Below are 14,368 nucleotides of genomic sequence, written 5' to 3'. Positions count from 1 at the left end.
GCGCAGCAATCAGAGCAGCAAACACTAATTGGGCACATCTTTTGGCAGGCGTGAAGCTTCTTTCTAGTTGAGCTCTCTCAGTGCCAAACGTGCCATCTGCTCTCCTGATTACACAGCAGAAGGGTTACTTACCAGGCAGGATCTCTGAGTCCTAGCCTCCCGGTCCTCTCCAGAGAGTGACCTGGGACTGGTTCTGCAGTCTTCATCTGCCTGTTTTGCTGTTCATCTGACATTCTTTTATGATATCACATTAGCATGGTCTCCCTCACAAATACACAATCTGATATTTCCCAGGCTTGCTTACCTTTGTTGAGATAGTATTGATTATAAGAAATACTTGCTTAAAATTTAATGATGTGTTACTGCCCCGTTTTCAGGAGTTGTTGATGGCACATAGAACATTGAATACCTAAGGATGTCGTCACAGCTTGCTGGGCAGTGAGGTCTAAGGATGGCTGATTCTCCTGAGAAACTCAAGGATGCGTTACCATTTTAATGGGGGTTTGAATAGTGTATTGAAGTGTTCCTAGTGGCGATTGAGGAGAAAGTTCAGGCAATGGATGGAGTCTGTGTGTAAAATGTAAAGAAGGGAGGAGGGGAAATATTGCGGAACTTACAGTAGGGCAAGACAGCTCTGGGAGGATTGGTCAACCAGCAATACTGCTGTTTGTGGGCCCTGCTGAGAGTGTGGGTTTTATGTTAGTCATGAGAAGACCGTTTAATGGTCAGCATGGGACATGCAACAAAATGGAGACAAATGCATGGCAGGGAGTCAATTAAGTGAGAAATAAAAGAATCCTCTTTAAAGCTAGCAGGAGGCTGAAAGTTTTACTGGTTGGTTTCAAGAGCCATTTCTCTAATAGTATTTATTGAAAGCAAAATTTTTATGGTCAGTAAAAAGTAAGGATATTACTTGTATGAGCCATTTTACCTCTTATCTGAGTTGTTGTCCAGACTCCGGTGCTAAGACAGACTTTGTTTCTTCTGAGGATATAATTGAGAATCCAGTGTAAGCCTTAATCATAACTGTCATTTTGGAATGTATTTTCCTTTTCTTTGTTTCCTTTTCTTTTTCTTGAAATCATATTCAATATATTTTTTATTATGCTATGACATAGGTCTGTTACTTATGTTGTGCTCTTAGTAAGATGAAGTGGAATAAATAAGTAAATATGAACAAAACCTAAAATATAGGTGCTTAGGTGTTACACAACAAATATGTGTATATACAAATGAATATTTGCAAGACAGAACCTACCCTGGCACACACAGTGTAGTCTATATAATTGGATAAAACACAGTCCTGAAATGGACAAAACTAAACTATTTTTTCCCCAATTTTTCCGGTATGCTCACTGTGGCTGTGGGGTCCTTGTGGTACAAAGTGCCATTCACTCACTTGGAACTTCCTGGGAATTCAGCGAACTGCCAGTCCTAAACAGAAATTCGCCCATCATAAGTCTCAGGTCCCAGACTGAGTTTTGGATACTATTCTCTCACTGATCAACAAGCTAGTGGGGGGACAACAGTCTCTCCCTCTCCCTCCTCTCTCTTCCTCTGTGTATCCTCTAGCTTCTCTTTAAATGTTAGTTTCATTCTTTTTAAAGTTTGTGATAATTATGATTACTTTGCAGCAATGACTAAATGCCTATAATCTCCCTCATGTATTACTACTGTCCTATTATTGTTGTTTTCAGTATTATATTTATTTTAAGAAAAAATACAGAACAGAAAAAAATACTGAACAATAAATAAAACAAAGTTGCCCTGGTAGCTTTGGCGAACTGGAGCATATAATTGTATGGTTAATATCTGGTAGCTTATGATTGAATGGTGGAGTTGTATATGAAAAGTGTCAAATTCTCATATCCTTTGCCAAACAAACCAGAAAAATATTATTTATCGAGAGTGTCAGTGTCTCTTTGTTGTACACACACGGGCATCTTTGGTAAGACAATTAATGGTTTGGATTGATTTGACTGAAAAAAAAAGGAGTGGATGAGATTTTTGGAGTACTCAAACACAGTGAAGAGCAGGCCAATTAAAGAACTCCATGACAAGTGCCTTGAACCTCAGCATGGAAGGAAATGGCCCCATGAGGCTGAGATCACCCTTCTGGCTGCTGCCCTTCGGATCAGACAAAGGGACCCTAGAACACTCTTGTCCACCCTCACTCCTATATCTTTTACTTTCAAAGAGATGTGAGGCCCAGTATAAAGTCAGAGATTTTGGTTACCATTGTAGCTTAGCCGATGGTACCGAGACTAGAAACTGGCTTCCCGGTACAGATCTGAGTACTGGTTGAGGAGGAATTGTGGAGACCCTTGAACTGCAGCTGGTGATGGAGGAAGCAGGTATTCAGCTCTTTGCTTCCTGTAACTGGGAAACCTTTTTGAAATCTTGAGTACTCGGTACACCACCTATCCACTAATCATTCGGTTATATCTTGCCGATTGGGATTATGTCAGACCTTGATATGATCAAAGCTTAGCCATCTAATGTGAGATGGAATTTATGCTCTGGAAATTTCCATGCATATAAGAGCAATGAACTAGATCCTTCCTCAGCATATAGTGTATTCTACACCATTGATGGAGGCAGAATGCATTGCGTAGGAAAGAGCTGGGAAGCCGACTGGCCATGGCTTTTATGGGGCATTCATTTTGTTTGCCGTCATTGCGGTGCATTTTCCTTCATTTGAGAAAAATGAGGTGTATATTCTCCTTGCTGCCTTAGTTCTTGTGCCCAATTCCCTGGAGGATTTTTTCATTTTAGCCTGGTTAGCTCAGGAAAGGAAATGGAAAGCTGCAATTCGAAAATATTACTGGTTCTTTCTAAGTTTCTACGTTTAATGTTCTGGCAGTGGGCTTCCATCACCTGTATTATGTTGACTGTCACATCTGTCTGTGTGCCTGGTGAAGCTATCAATGAATGAATGGATGTAATCTACCTCTTAGGCTCTGTGCATTTTCTGTCTCCCTGTGTATTCGTCTGTAGTGGATTTTAATATATTGACTTGACATTTCTCATGTTGATACGTTAGAAGGCAGAGTAAACTAAGATGAAAGAAGGGCTAGAGTTCTTAGACAACATGGGGAAGTAACCAGCACCTACTTAAATAAGTCACACATTCTTCATGACCTGAACAAGTGATCAATTGACCAGATGCCACTAACCCTGGAAGGCATTCTGCAGCCCTAGCAAGTAGATCTTTAGCCCATGTTGGGATTTCCCAACACATCATTCTTTTAGCATTAATATCTTCTTCTGTAAGTGGATTATTCTTTTATATGTATTCACACAAAATACACTTTGATTCCCATGGGATCAAATAAGATCTCATTATTTCTTTAAATGAATATTTGCCATGCTTACCACAAATAGGAATATAAAAATATGGTTTGATCTTCATCCATGACTTGTTCATTAAGAAAACGGTGGATTAGACTCTTATTTAAAGCAGTGCAGAGACAGCGTGAACAAGGTCAAAGTGAACTCAGCCTTTCATTAGTAATAATTACCCAAACTGTCTTCCTCCCTTCTCTGTACTCTGAGGAGTTCCATGGAAGGGTGCTAAGAAGAATATGGAAAGGAGAGACAATGGGGATAGTTCAAAGAACTATGATGAGTGTGTGGAAAAAAGCCGACATGTTTCCTATTCTTCCTTTCATAGTAACTTCAGCTCTGGAGCAACTTCCCTGCCAGTGTTCCAGCTGCCTTTATGCTTTCTCTCGAGGACACTCTGGGATTGTTATTTAATTTTACTAAGGGTCAACTTCTGCGAGCAGCAGAACACACTGTATCAAAGGAGATGGTGCTTGCTGTCTGACAACAGCGCCGGGTTAATGATGATGATTTTGTTAGCCTTTAAACGTACATGTATGGCAGTAAGGAGGGTCACTCCAGGGTGACTAGGAGGGGGCAGAGATAACCCAGGCTGTGGATTTTTCTCAAAGCTCCCTTCTCCAGATAGAAGACCTGGTGCTGGGTTCCGTGGGTTTGCTGTATGCATCCCTGTTGGGCCTGGTGTGAGAGGTAGGATTTCCCAGAGCTTGCCCCTTTTGACTGCCTTCTCAGTGCCTTGACACAGGAGTGGGTATGTGACAGTAAAACATTTTGGCCTTTGGTTTTAAGTTTACTCAGAGCTGAGGGGGAAATTTGTGCTCATTGTTTGGTAAGCTAACCTTTCCTGGTTATGACTTTGGCTTTCAAATATTAACACAATGGATTTTCTTTTCTTCCTACCCCTCTTGTCAACAGGGTGCTGAGAAAATTTTGTCAATGAATGAATCAGGAGAACTGCAAGATCTCTTAACCAAAATTGAGGTAATTGTGTTTTTAACAACTCATTTTTAGTAATCAAAGATGTTAGGCACATTCTGATTGTAATTGGTTTCCTAGTTGAATTTTTATTCCATGTTCATACAATTGTAAAATGGTATATGTGTGAGTGTTTAATTGGGTACCACCTGCCATTGCATTTGCTCCAACAAGGGTGATTTAAATATCTGCTTCTAACAACCTCATCCTATTAACTGAACTTTTTAGTTGACTTTATCTGAGACTAATTCTCCATAATAGAGGTGTTGAGGAAGTATTAAGCTAGAAAATTGTCTTAAAGCACACTTATTCCCATGGACTTATTCATCATTTATGAAGGTAAAGGAAAAATCATTTCTGTGAGACACAGGTTTTAATTTCTGTTGGTACCCTTTACAATGATAGCATAAGAGACACAATTATTCAAATACATAGTGTAATAAATTAATATGTAACTGGGAAACTTCTAGCATTTCTCTGGTAAATGACTGTATCAGCCTGTTTCTTCCTGCACATAGGAAGACCATATGCTTTATTATCCTGATGGAAATGCTTTTAAGAGGGAAAATTATACATTCATGATTGTCTAGAGCTTTACCAGATGAACAAGGCAGACCATCATCCACATGCTTTTACTGGCCCTTCTTGTTCTAACTTTATTTTTGATCCTTCTAAATCAATCAAAAGTAAGAGTTATGTGACCTCCTTGGTCTCTTTAGAACCACTCATTAATGCAAGTTCTGTCTACCTAGACTGCTATTGTTTCAATTCCTCATTTTATCTCTATGTCTGGAAGGTCTATAGTCTCTATCCATAATACTAGTTTTAAAAATACTTTCTAGCTTTTTCTGTGTTCTTATTTCCGTGACTTTTCATATTGTATGGTTGCTAAAGGATTCCTTTTATCATTTTCATTTGGGTATTTGATTTACATCCCAAATAAACTACACACTCCTTGATTTTGACAGTTATTTTTAATGATATTTAGTCTCTCTTGGAAGGAAATCAAGATGTATTTACTCATTTGACAATTTTTTTTGAGTAGCTGTGATTTCCAAGACAACAGTGTCTGCTCAAAGATTTGCTCAAAAATAGCAGTAACTCAGGAAAGTTCTGAGCTAATTTCTGTCATAATAGTAACAGTTGCATTACAGTTATACACAGAGGCTGAGAAAAAGGGCAGGCAGAGAGAAAGTGCTTCTGAACAGGGAGTGTCCCGGGGATGTAGAAAGAAAATATGGCATGATCTGGTTTCCTAAATTTCTTTAGCACATGCAGTTTGTAATTTATGAAGTATTATGGTCTGAAAATTTGAGAATTTACCAGCAATACAGCTCTACTGATAGCCATGTGACCTCTTGTCCCAAGGGTAAAATTTGTAGTCATCCAGAAAATCCTGCCTATGAAGGAACTAGGGTTTAATGGAAGTCAATCTAGACAAAGAGAGAGATCCTAGAGAAGCATTAGATGATCAATCAAAGTGGATGAGGATGCAACATTCAAATATGAATATCTATGTCGTAGCCACATGTTGGGGCAACATCTCCCAGGGTTCAGCCTTGATGGGTTCATATGTTCCAGGGTAGGGGAATGTGGATTAGAAATGTTAAGCAAGAGGAACAGAGATGAAAGAAATACAGAGACAGAGAATAGTACCATGGGGGTAACCCAATGAATACTGAATCCACCCACATTTATTTCCATGTGCTTATATACTCCAATTTGAAAGGAGGGGAAGAAGGCAAAAAACTGCTTTAACATGACACAAAGGACAAACAGAACAATTACTTGCTTCAATATTTGAGACATAAAGTATTTCCTGAGTTAAGCATTCTGATGCTGACATGTAGTGGATATACCTTGGACCAAGTATCCTGTAGGCAGCCACTCCCTGGGTCAAACTTCCTGTCATATCCTTGAAAAGACAGGAATAGGCTCGAATTCTCTGATCTTTTGTCAAGGTGGAGTGGATCCACGTCTATGGGCCATCTTAATATCCAAAACACCAAGTAACCACACCCTAGGTCAGGATATCTTGTTTGTGGCCACTCCTTAAGTCAGGCTTCTTGTCAGTAACTTTGAAAGATCAAGAGCAGGCTTAAGCTCTCTAATCTTCAGTCAAGGTGGAGCAGACCCATTTCTGTGGGCCCCCACATATCCAGTACTCTGGTTAGTTTTGGTAGGAGTTAAATATTCGCAGGACTGAAAGCATTTAAATCCTGATCATGTAGCAAGTAATATGCTTGGTGTTTTATATATACTGAGTGGTTAAAATATGTTATATTATTATTCTCATGATGTGTGTAAGAGAATAGACATAGTAAGAGACTAAATCATTTGCTCAAGATGTTACAGAAAATGTTTGATTCCTGAATCTGATCAGTCTGACTCTAAAGCCCACAATATTATTTATATAGTTATGCTCCTATGACTTTCAACTCAGATGACATATAAGTAAATGGGTCATATGACTTTATCATGACAAGACACAAGACTGTTTGAGAAATTTATCTAGTGTATGATGTTCAGAGAATAAGCTGTTCTAATACTATGATCTGTTTCTTATGGAACATCCTAGAAGACAGACAACTGGTTATTCTTTAGTAAGACATTAGACAGGTTTTGCAGTTCTCATTTATATTATTGGTTGCCACATGTCATCCATACAACTACCTTTTGTTCTCATAGTACAAGTCCAAGGCTTAGTGGTTATCCTAAGTGAAGGTGAGGGATAAGGCTTAGCAGTTGTATGGGGCCAGGAAAAGGAAATCAGCAAATAAATTTACATTTTTCGAGCTCAAGAATGCTATCATGTATACTGTTCAAGTGAACATTTCTCTGGCAAGCTGAGTGGCTGGGACTTATTGAAGGATATTGCCCATGTCCCTGCACATGAGCAACAGGCCAAGAGAAGCAGATTTATATGACACAGAAGCTATGTCTTGACTCACATTGATAGTTGAAATAGCTGTTTTTAAAAATTAGAACAGAAGTGGTCTCATAGTAGTTTTATCACTGTGCCTTATGCATCAGAATTAACAGATTTAAAGTAATATTTACTCTTCCTTTACCGAGGCAAGCTCTTAAATCAGAAGACTAATACTGATGCATTTAAATCAAATAACCCAACATAAAAGAATATGGTTGAGGCATGTAGCCTGTGACTAATTTATCTGGAGACAGCAGCTGGTGCATATGACTTTAGGTAGTGATATAGTAATAAAAGACTGGCTTACAATGCCTGACCTTACACACGCCAGTCAGCCTTCTATCTGCCCAGTGTGGATTAGTTCACTGAATACTGTCAACAACTAAGTAATCAATGAAAGATTTCACTTTACAATTCAAGGACTCCAAAGAGAAGATTTTAGGATGGTCTTGATAAACCAGTGGCTCTGTTAATATAAGAATGTGGCTTAAATATTGATATGTTAATTTTCTCTTAGGAAATTTATTAGTTGTGACTTACAGATAAATTATGAAGTCAGGGTAAACTCCTGATACTAGTGAATATAACATTTGATGTTTTCATTCATCAAAAGTAATTTTGTAGGCTCTGTTTCAGATCTATGATGTTTCAGATCCTCTAATTCTGTTGCAGTACAATTTTGAGTTCTATGTATGGACAGTCCAATGTTTAGGGTGAGAGGGTGACAGAGAGGACGGCACTAGGTGACTACTGGAGATCACAGCTTATTTCGGCTTTGCTATTCTTTGTCATTATAAACACATTCTTTTGGAAAACCATGTTATTTTAAAGCTTCTTCGTCCACAAGTGTTCCAGGACACAGTGGGAACTGGTTACAGATAAAGTTCACCTGATGCCCTTTTATGTTTGTTACTGAAATGCTGAGGCACATTTTTTTTAAAAACAGCCAAACAATTTACATCTGTTGGTAAACAGCTCTTTTCCAAACATTGCTCCTGCTGCCTGACAGCACCTGCCCTGTTAGTCTGCCAAAGCTCGACTCCCACATCCATTTTAGTCTCACATAAACTATGGTTTGTTGTCCACTTCCAAGGAAATAGATGTTTCTATAAAAATTATTTGTGATTTATCTGAAATTCAAATTTTGTGAATATTCTTTATTTTTATTTTTAATATGTGGCAATCTTGGTCTATTAGGAAGTCAAAATTTGTTACACTATTGCAGTAATGGATGGAGTCCTGGACTTCTGATCCTGTTGCTCTCTTCTAAGCCATAGACGACTGGCTTAACATCAGCTTTGCCTAGTTGATGCAATTCTTATATAAGCCATGATGTCTGTCTGTCTGTCTGTCTGTCTGTCTGTCTGTCTATCTATCTATCTATCTATCTATCTATCTATCTATCTATCTATCTATCTATCTATCTATCTATCTATCTATCTATCATCTATCTATCATCTATCTATCTATCTATCATCTATCTATCTATCTATCTATCTATCTATCTATCTATCTATCTATCTTCTATACATCTATGTATCATCTATCTATCATCTCCCAAGCTTGCCTCAAACTCACTATGTAGTCAAAAATAACTTTACATGTTTTATCTTTTTGCCTCTACTTCTGAAGTTCTGGGTTTGCAAGTGTATACTAACAAGACCAGCTTGATATTTCTCAATGTATCATCTCACAATTATAGGGATGTATTACATTGATCATCTTATTTCTGAAATTAGACTAATGTAATTACTTGCTAATTCCCTTATATTTAGCTTTTAAAGTATATTCTCCCCCACCCAATATTTACAAAGACATTTTAGCATTACGAAAAATTTAAATCCAACTTACTTTTCTTTACAGGGACCAATTCTTGCACAGAACTATTACAAAATCATCAAATTATCATTTACACTCAATCTATCTATCTGGGAGACTTTTGAATTTCCTTGATCTTAAGAGCGTTTCCAGTTTCCAATTTGTGTCACTGAGATCGGCAACAACTACTTTACATCAAAATAATTCTGTGCTGTTAAAAATAAGATATTGCATAGATTTTGTATCTTACTATAAGAGCTAAACCAAAGAATAGTAGGAAGTGGGTCTTACTGAAAATATATACATGAAAAGATATCTGAGGGTGTAGACATGCAGTTGATTATGTTCTAATGCTTGTTTTCCAAATTACATTCTGAAATTACTTATAGGGATAAAATTGCATTTAGTTATTTGTATTCTAGATTCTTTTAGTTGGGTATAGTAGGCAATTGGAAAATAAATTCAGTTAGTTTAGGTTCCTTTTTAGTTGAGTTTTTTGTTTTTTAGAGATTTTAATGTGCAATTTTGACTCTCTATTGCAATACTGTATATATCTGCATAGTTCAAATATGTTTGTCTGAGTTTGTCATTTTGCAGGTGTGTGTGTGTGTGTGTGTATGTGTTTGTGTGTGTGTATGTGTGTGTCTGTATGTGTGTTTTGCCTACAGTTTTTTAACTTTGCACAAAGCCAGGCTTTCAAACATTGCTGCCAATTCCTTTCCTGCGAGTCAGGAACTTAGCATCATTCTGTTTATGCTCATCCTGCAATGGCTTCTAGTCACCCCTGGCTTGGAGAGTTCCAACAGTGGACTCGAGAAAGCTTATGTGTGCAAAGAAGCAAACTGAAATGAATGTAAGGTTTTATGAAATACTGTCTTCCACATAGGGCCCGGTTGTATTTATTCTATATTTGAGATCCTTTATCATTGCTTGAAGTGGAAAGGCTGATAGCTATTAAGAAAGGTTTATGATGTGCATACATGTCTCAAGATATCCGTGTCTGTTTTCTTATGTATCAAATGAGGATAATGATGCTTGCATTGTGTCGCTCTTGAAGATGATGTCTGTATGTGGAGGGGGAGGGTAGAGGGAGGAAATAGCATATAATGATACACTTGAAAATGCTTTGCAAAGATTAAAGAATTATTCAAATTGGCAACACAATGACGAATCTTCAGTAGATATTGGCTTCTTCAAACTTTAGCTCGCAGTTTTCTGATTTTTCAAATTCTTCATTGAATGTATTTTTTTCTAGAAGACAGAAAAGTGTCAAGAGAGTCAAAAGGGAAAGCTAAAAGTATTTTCTTCTCATGACAATAATTATCTCTTGCTTTATTTAGTTGACAAAAATGTTTTCATATGATGAAACTCTTGGAAGTATGTGCCATGCAACACACTTAGGCTAAAAGTTACTAGACTTCCTAAACCAAGCCTGAGCCATAGGTGGTCATTAAGGAAGGCCGTGAAAGAATCCTGCAGCTGTCCTTCCCCTAGGTCCCCAGGATAGTAATGGCGGTGCATAAAGGATAGTAAAGTGTCAGGTGCATAGCCACAATTTATCTTACCAGTGTGGTTTTACAACCTCTCACGACACTGACTGAATTGTTTACATTAACGAGTTTTCTGTTCTCTCCTGTTTCTTGCCACCCTATGCAGAGAGTACAGCATCCACACGAGTGTCCCTCCTGTGGAGGCTTTGGATTCCTTCCATGCTCCGTGTGCCATGGAAGCAAGATGTCAGTGTTTCGAAATTGCTTTACGGACGCTTTCAAAGCCCTGAAGTGTACAGCTTGCAATGAGAACGGTCTTCAGCGCTGTAAGAACTGTGCTGGCTAACTGCAGCTTCTGCCCAGAGAGAGCCTCATTTTATTGAGCAAAGGCTAAAATCTGGTTTCTAAGCTTTTTTTTTTTTTAAAGAAAGTAATGTTTTTGGATTACAAAATAAAGTTTGTATATTATAATTACCTTTGTTTTAATTTTTGGTTATGATTATTTTTGTTGTTTTATTAACTAAGCACTTATTCGGCAACTTCAAAGAACAAAGACCTATGCTAGATGATGGTTTCTAGTGGAAATCACAGAGAACTCAATATCATTCTAACATATCCAAAGTCTCATTCCCCAAATGTTTCTGATTCCTAAAGGAAAGAAAACGTATCTCAGTGCTTGTTGCAGTAGTACTCTTCTTTAGGATGGTCTGTTAGAACTCCTTAGATGTGTAATGCATGCGATGCATTCCTTAACTTCAGGGACGCATAAGCTTTGAACGGTGGGGAACAGTGGACCCTGTATTCTTAAGCCATATTTTTTTAAGTTATATAACAATGCCAAAGCAGATGACTTTAATTATGCATTATCAGTGTTCTCAGATAGATCTTTGGAGGATGTTATAAAAACTGCCAGAACAGTTGGGGAGATGGTCCAGTGTGCAAAATACTTGCTATGTAGCCTGTTGACCAGAGCTTGAACACCCCAAACCCACAAAGTGCTACACACAGTAGTAAGCTACCACCTGTAATCTTTGTGTCTCCACAGTGAGATGAGAAGCAGAGGCAAGAGAATTCTTCAAACCTTGCAGTACAGCTAACCTGTTTATGCATGCTTGAACAAGAAACTCTGTCTCAACCAAGGTGCATGGTGAGGACTGAGAGGAAGGTTGTCTACTGACTGTCACACACATGCCATGGCATTCATACATTCCCTACTCACACACATGAATAGACACACACACATAGCTACACACTGACACACACACACACACACACACACACACACACACACCTTTACCACATATACACATGTTGCCATAAGATATTTCAAGTTATTTTGTGTTTAATTTTTTTAAATAAACTTACTTTGAAGCACCTGCTTTGTGTTACTGTCATGGAAAGCCACTCATAAAGTTATGCATACTCATGGGTCTTTAGAGAAGGGCAGAATAACTGCTTAAGCATGAGTATATGAAACAAAGTAATATGAGCAGAGTAGATGACAATACATTGTTGTCTGCCCCTATCTATAGCTATGGATTCTCTTATCAATGGTTTGAAAGAATCGCCCCTGTCTTAGTTACTATTCTAATGCTAAGGGAACTTATAGCAGACAGAATTTAATTAGAACTTGCTTACAGTTTCAGAGTGTTTGTCCTTGACCATCATGATGGAGACCATGGTGGCAGGCAGACAGGTGTGGTGCTGTAGCAACAGCTGAGAACTCACATCTGACCCACAAATTCAAGGCAGAGAGACACACTGGGCCTTGCATGGGCTTCTGAAACTCCAAAGCCCACTCCCAGTGACACTCTTCCTCCAACAAGCCCACACTTCCTTCCCAAGCAATCCTACTAACTGGGCTTACAGGGACCATTCTCATTCAAACCACCACAACCTCCATAACACCCATACAATCATCAAAAAAGCAACAAATGCCTGTGAGACATTCTCTAGTCAGGCATGGGGGAAAGCAGTTCTGTTTTCATGAGGCTTATAACCCTAGAAGGAAGGAGCAAAGGACACAAATACAGAGAAATGGGTCCCATAACAGAAAGGCAATGAGTGTGCTATAAAAGGTACAACTGGAGGACCTACATGCAGAAACAGACAGAATGTACTGGATAGCTGATATATAGACAATTGGAAGCTTGTTAGTCAAAAGCAAGAGGACACTGTGTCTTGCAAAGGACTAATTTACACATTTTTTAAGGTCAGAGAAAATTGTTTTTAAAGAAGGTTTAGGAATCTTATGGAGACAATGACCATATCATGAGAGTGGGCCAGATTATAGTGTGCCTGACTTCCTGCCGATGTCACATAAATACATTTTTAAAGCCTTGGAGAGCAACTAACAATAGAAAAGAACAAGAGGGTATTTAAATACTGAAAGGGTGTTGTCTGAAGTTTTCTGTTCTACCAGGTCCTGCAGCCATTAAGTCCCAATTAATCACACAGAGGTCTACATTAGTTATCAACTGATTGATCCATTAGCTCAGGCTTCTCATTAAGTAATTCTTATAACTTACATTAGCCCATAATTCTTGTCTATGTTAGCCATGTGGCTTGGTACCTTTTTCGGTGAGGCAGTCCCATCTTGCTCAGTGGCTGGGTCACAACAGCAGTTTGCAGAATCCTCTTCCCAGATTTCTCCTGTTCTCATTTCCCTGCCTCTATTTCCTGCATGATTGCCCTGCCTGGCTACTGACCAATCAACATTTTATTATACAAATACAAGAAACAATTGTTTACAGTGTAAAACCATTGTCCCACAACACTGGATGTGATGTAGGAGTCCCTTCTGTGTGCTGTGATTACCATTAATGAATATAGAAACTGTGTTGGCCTGTTGGTAGGGCAGAGCTTCAGCAGGCAGAGAAGATGGAACAGAATGCTGGGAGGAAGAAGGCAGAGTCAGGGAGATGCCATGATCTGTAGTAATAGGAGCTGCGAGGCTGCGTCTCCAACACCCCAGCCGCCTGCTCGGCTAGCTTATGCCCTGAAATAATTACACGGACACTGTATTCTTTTAATCACTGCTTGGCCCTTTAGCTCTAGCACTTACTGGCTAATTCTGATATCCCGATCAAGCCATCTCTAATAATCTGTGTGCACCGGTCTTACCGGGAAAGACTCAGCATGTCTGACCTGGTGGCTTGTTTCATCGCGTGAGTCTGCCCAGGAGTGGGGCCCTAAGTCCATCCTGGGTCGGAGCTGGGGCATGGCGTCTCTGCTGAGGCGTCTGCTGTCGAGTCTCTGAGCTCACTTCCTCTTCCTCCCAGCGTTCTGTACTGTTTACTCCTCCCACCTATCTTCTAACCAATGAGGACCAAACAGTTTCTTTTTATTTAACCAATGACCTTCCTCCATCAATGATCTGCTGCCAGAGATAGATGTACTGAAACTTTGCTGGTAGGCCATGACCTCATGATGATATACAGATTAATAGAAATGGGTTAGGTTAAGATGTAAGAGTTAGCCAATAAGAAGCTAGAGCTAATGGCCCAAGCAGTAATTTAATTAATACAGTTTCTGTGTGATTATTTGGGTTTTTGGGTGGCCAGGATGAACAAGTAGGCTCCTACTACAATTGGTGCCAGGAACAAACAAGGGCCTCCCTCTTGTAACAAAGTGGGAAAAGGAAGTAAATCCTACATTTTCTGGGGTTTCCTCTGGGAACTTACTGGCCCATGCTGCACACATCCACAAAGGCATTGCAGTTCTGCTGAGTTGGAAACAAAGAGGCTGCGGACTTGCAGCAGCAGAGTGTTCAGAAATGAAGTAAAGGACCCATGCCTCTGGGGCTCCTTGA

The 14,368-nt window shown here is 39.0% G+C and overlaps 1 protein-coding gene across 1 annotated transcript in view; it reads left to right on the top strand.

The window, feature by feature from the left end:
• Positions 1 to 11,008, top strand: part of Grxcr1 (glutaredoxin and cysteine rich domain containing 1) — a 100,511-nt gene extending 89,503 nt beyond the window's left edge. Inside the window, exons 3-4 of the mRNA XM_075943350.1 lie at positions 4,261 to 4,326; positions 10,724 to 11,008. Coding sequence (XP_075799465.1) covers positions 4,261 to 4,326; positions 10,724 to 10,903 — 246 coding nt within the window. The 3' untranslated portion in view covers positions 10,904 to 11,008. The remainder of the gene's footprint in view (positions 1 to 4,260; positions 4,327 to 10,723) is intronic.
• Positions 11,009 to 14,368: the final 3,360 nt, after the last annotated feature.

Source organism: Microtus pennsylvanicus, chromosome 12 (genome assembly GCF_037038515.1).
Source record: "Microtus pennsylvanicus isolate mMicPen1 chromosome 12, mMicPen1.hap1, whole genome shotgun sequence".
NCBI lineage: Eukaryota > Metazoa > Chordata > Mammalia > Rodentia > Cricetidae > Microtus > Microtus pennsylvanicus.
The sequence above is the reverse complement of the archived record's forward strand: the minus strand, read 5'-3'. Positions and strand labels throughout refer to the sequence as shown.